Below are 1,490 nucleotides of genomic sequence, written 5' to 3'. Positions count from 1 at the left end.
TTCCAGAAATTCTTCAAGGAGATTTATATCTTATTTTATCTTATTGATCTGGAAAAAGTGCAGCATTTTCTACCCATAAGCATGATTAAAAACAAAGAATAATCAATGGATAATTAGTTAGACCCAAAACTAATACGATTTAATGTTAATCAGTAAAAATAATGTTAAGAATAGTTTTTATTGCAGATGTGTCTAGTAGTTCCCATTGATTTAGCTTGGAAAGCGGGGAGAATGGCGCTAGGCTTCCTCATAGTGCTGCATTGACCTGCTGCGTCGCTAACCTGCACCATGCGTCATCGTTCCGCTAATAAAGAGCCTCACCGAGCAGCGTGGACAGCGTCTCCACGTAGCCGTTGTAGATCTGGTATTGGTGGGACAGACGGACGTCCTCCCACAGCGCCTGGGCGTAGTTGATGATCTGGAAGTAGCCGCATGTGGCCAGAGCCCACCACACCGACCAGGCCAGCAGGGTGGGACACCTGTAGCACTGCACCAAGTCGTGGAGGAGCGTCCGTAAAACCTGCAGCGGCCCGCCGCCGCCCCCTGGCGGCTCAGACGACCTGGACATCTGAAAGAGGAGGAGGGGCTTATCACTCAACATGAAATGTTTACCACTTGGTTTCCAGGGAGATGCTCTCACCATGGACACGCTGCTCTCCGAGTCATCCACCTTCTCCGAGCTGCAGCCAGGCGGTCGCTCCTCCTGCGCTGCTGGACTCTGGTGGAAAAACAGGCTCCTCTTGGGCATGGGGAGGAACCAGGGCGCCGCGGCGGCCACGGTGGCCGACGCCAGCGTGAGGATGACCAGGTGCACCAGCTCCACTTCGGCCAGCGACAGCAGGAGCTGACCGAGCAGCGAGCCGGCGGCCGAGCCGAACAGCGCGGCGCTGCGGCAGTAGGCCGTCGCCCTCTGGTAGAGCGATGGCTCCACCACGCTGTAGATGTAGGAGTAGTAGGCCACCTCGGACGCCGTGGCCAGGCCGAAGAAGAACTCCAGCAGCTGCATGGCGGCCAGGCCCCGGGCCTTCCACAGCAGCAGGTAGGTCAGCACCAGGCTGCAGGCCTGCAGCACCAGAACAGGCTTGTAGCGCAGGAAGTCTGTGAGCAGGAAGACGGGGAGGAGCAGAGCGAGGTAGGAGTACGTCCACACCGGGTAGATTTCATTCACAACCTGCAGGGAAACAGATGGATCAAAATGTTTTAACACCTACTTACAGTTTGCTGTCTGACCCAGCCTAATCGCCACAGTCTTTGAGACCTCCCATACAATGCAGATTAAGAATTTAATCCAGATTAATAGATTATTGAATTAATCCTCAACTCATTTAGTAAATGATTAATTATTAACTGAGTATAGAGACTCTAAAACCTTCAGCTGACAGAGCGATCCACTTAGAGCAGGAATTATTAAAAAAAATTTTTGTTTTACAATATGTTTATTTACCAGAATAAAGTCACCGCACAAGAAAAAAGTCGCAACATTATGACAA

At 51.4% G+C, this 1,490-nt stretch overlaps 1 protein-coding gene across 1 annotated transcript in view; it reads right to left on the bottom strand.

Moving 5' to 3' along the window:
• The window catches only part of slc19a2 (solute carrier family 19 (thiamine transporter), member 2), a 17,567-nt gene that overhangs the window by 12,703 nt on the left and 3,374 nt on the right, over positions 1-1,490 (bottom strand). The window contains exons 2-3 of the mRNA XM_015369156.1: positions 641-1,171; positions 322-568 (exon numbers count right to left, since the gene is read on the bottom strand). Coding sequence (XP_015224642.1) covers positions 322-568; positions 641-1,171 — 778 coding nt within the window. The remainder of the gene's footprint in view (positions 1-321; positions 569-640; positions 1,172-1,490) is intronic.

The sequence above is a fragment of the Cyprinodon variegatus genome, unplaced genomic scaffold, assembly GCF_000732505.1.
Source record: "Cyprinodon variegatus isolate N-32 unplaced genomic scaffold, C_variegatus-1.0 Scaffold2557, whole genome shotgun sequence".
NCBI lineage: Eukaryota > Metazoa > Chordata > Actinopteri > Cyprinodontiformes > Cyprinodontidae > Cyprinodon > Cyprinodon variegatus.
The sequence above is the reverse complement of the archived record's forward strand: the minus strand, read 5'-3'. Positions and strand labels throughout refer to the sequence as shown.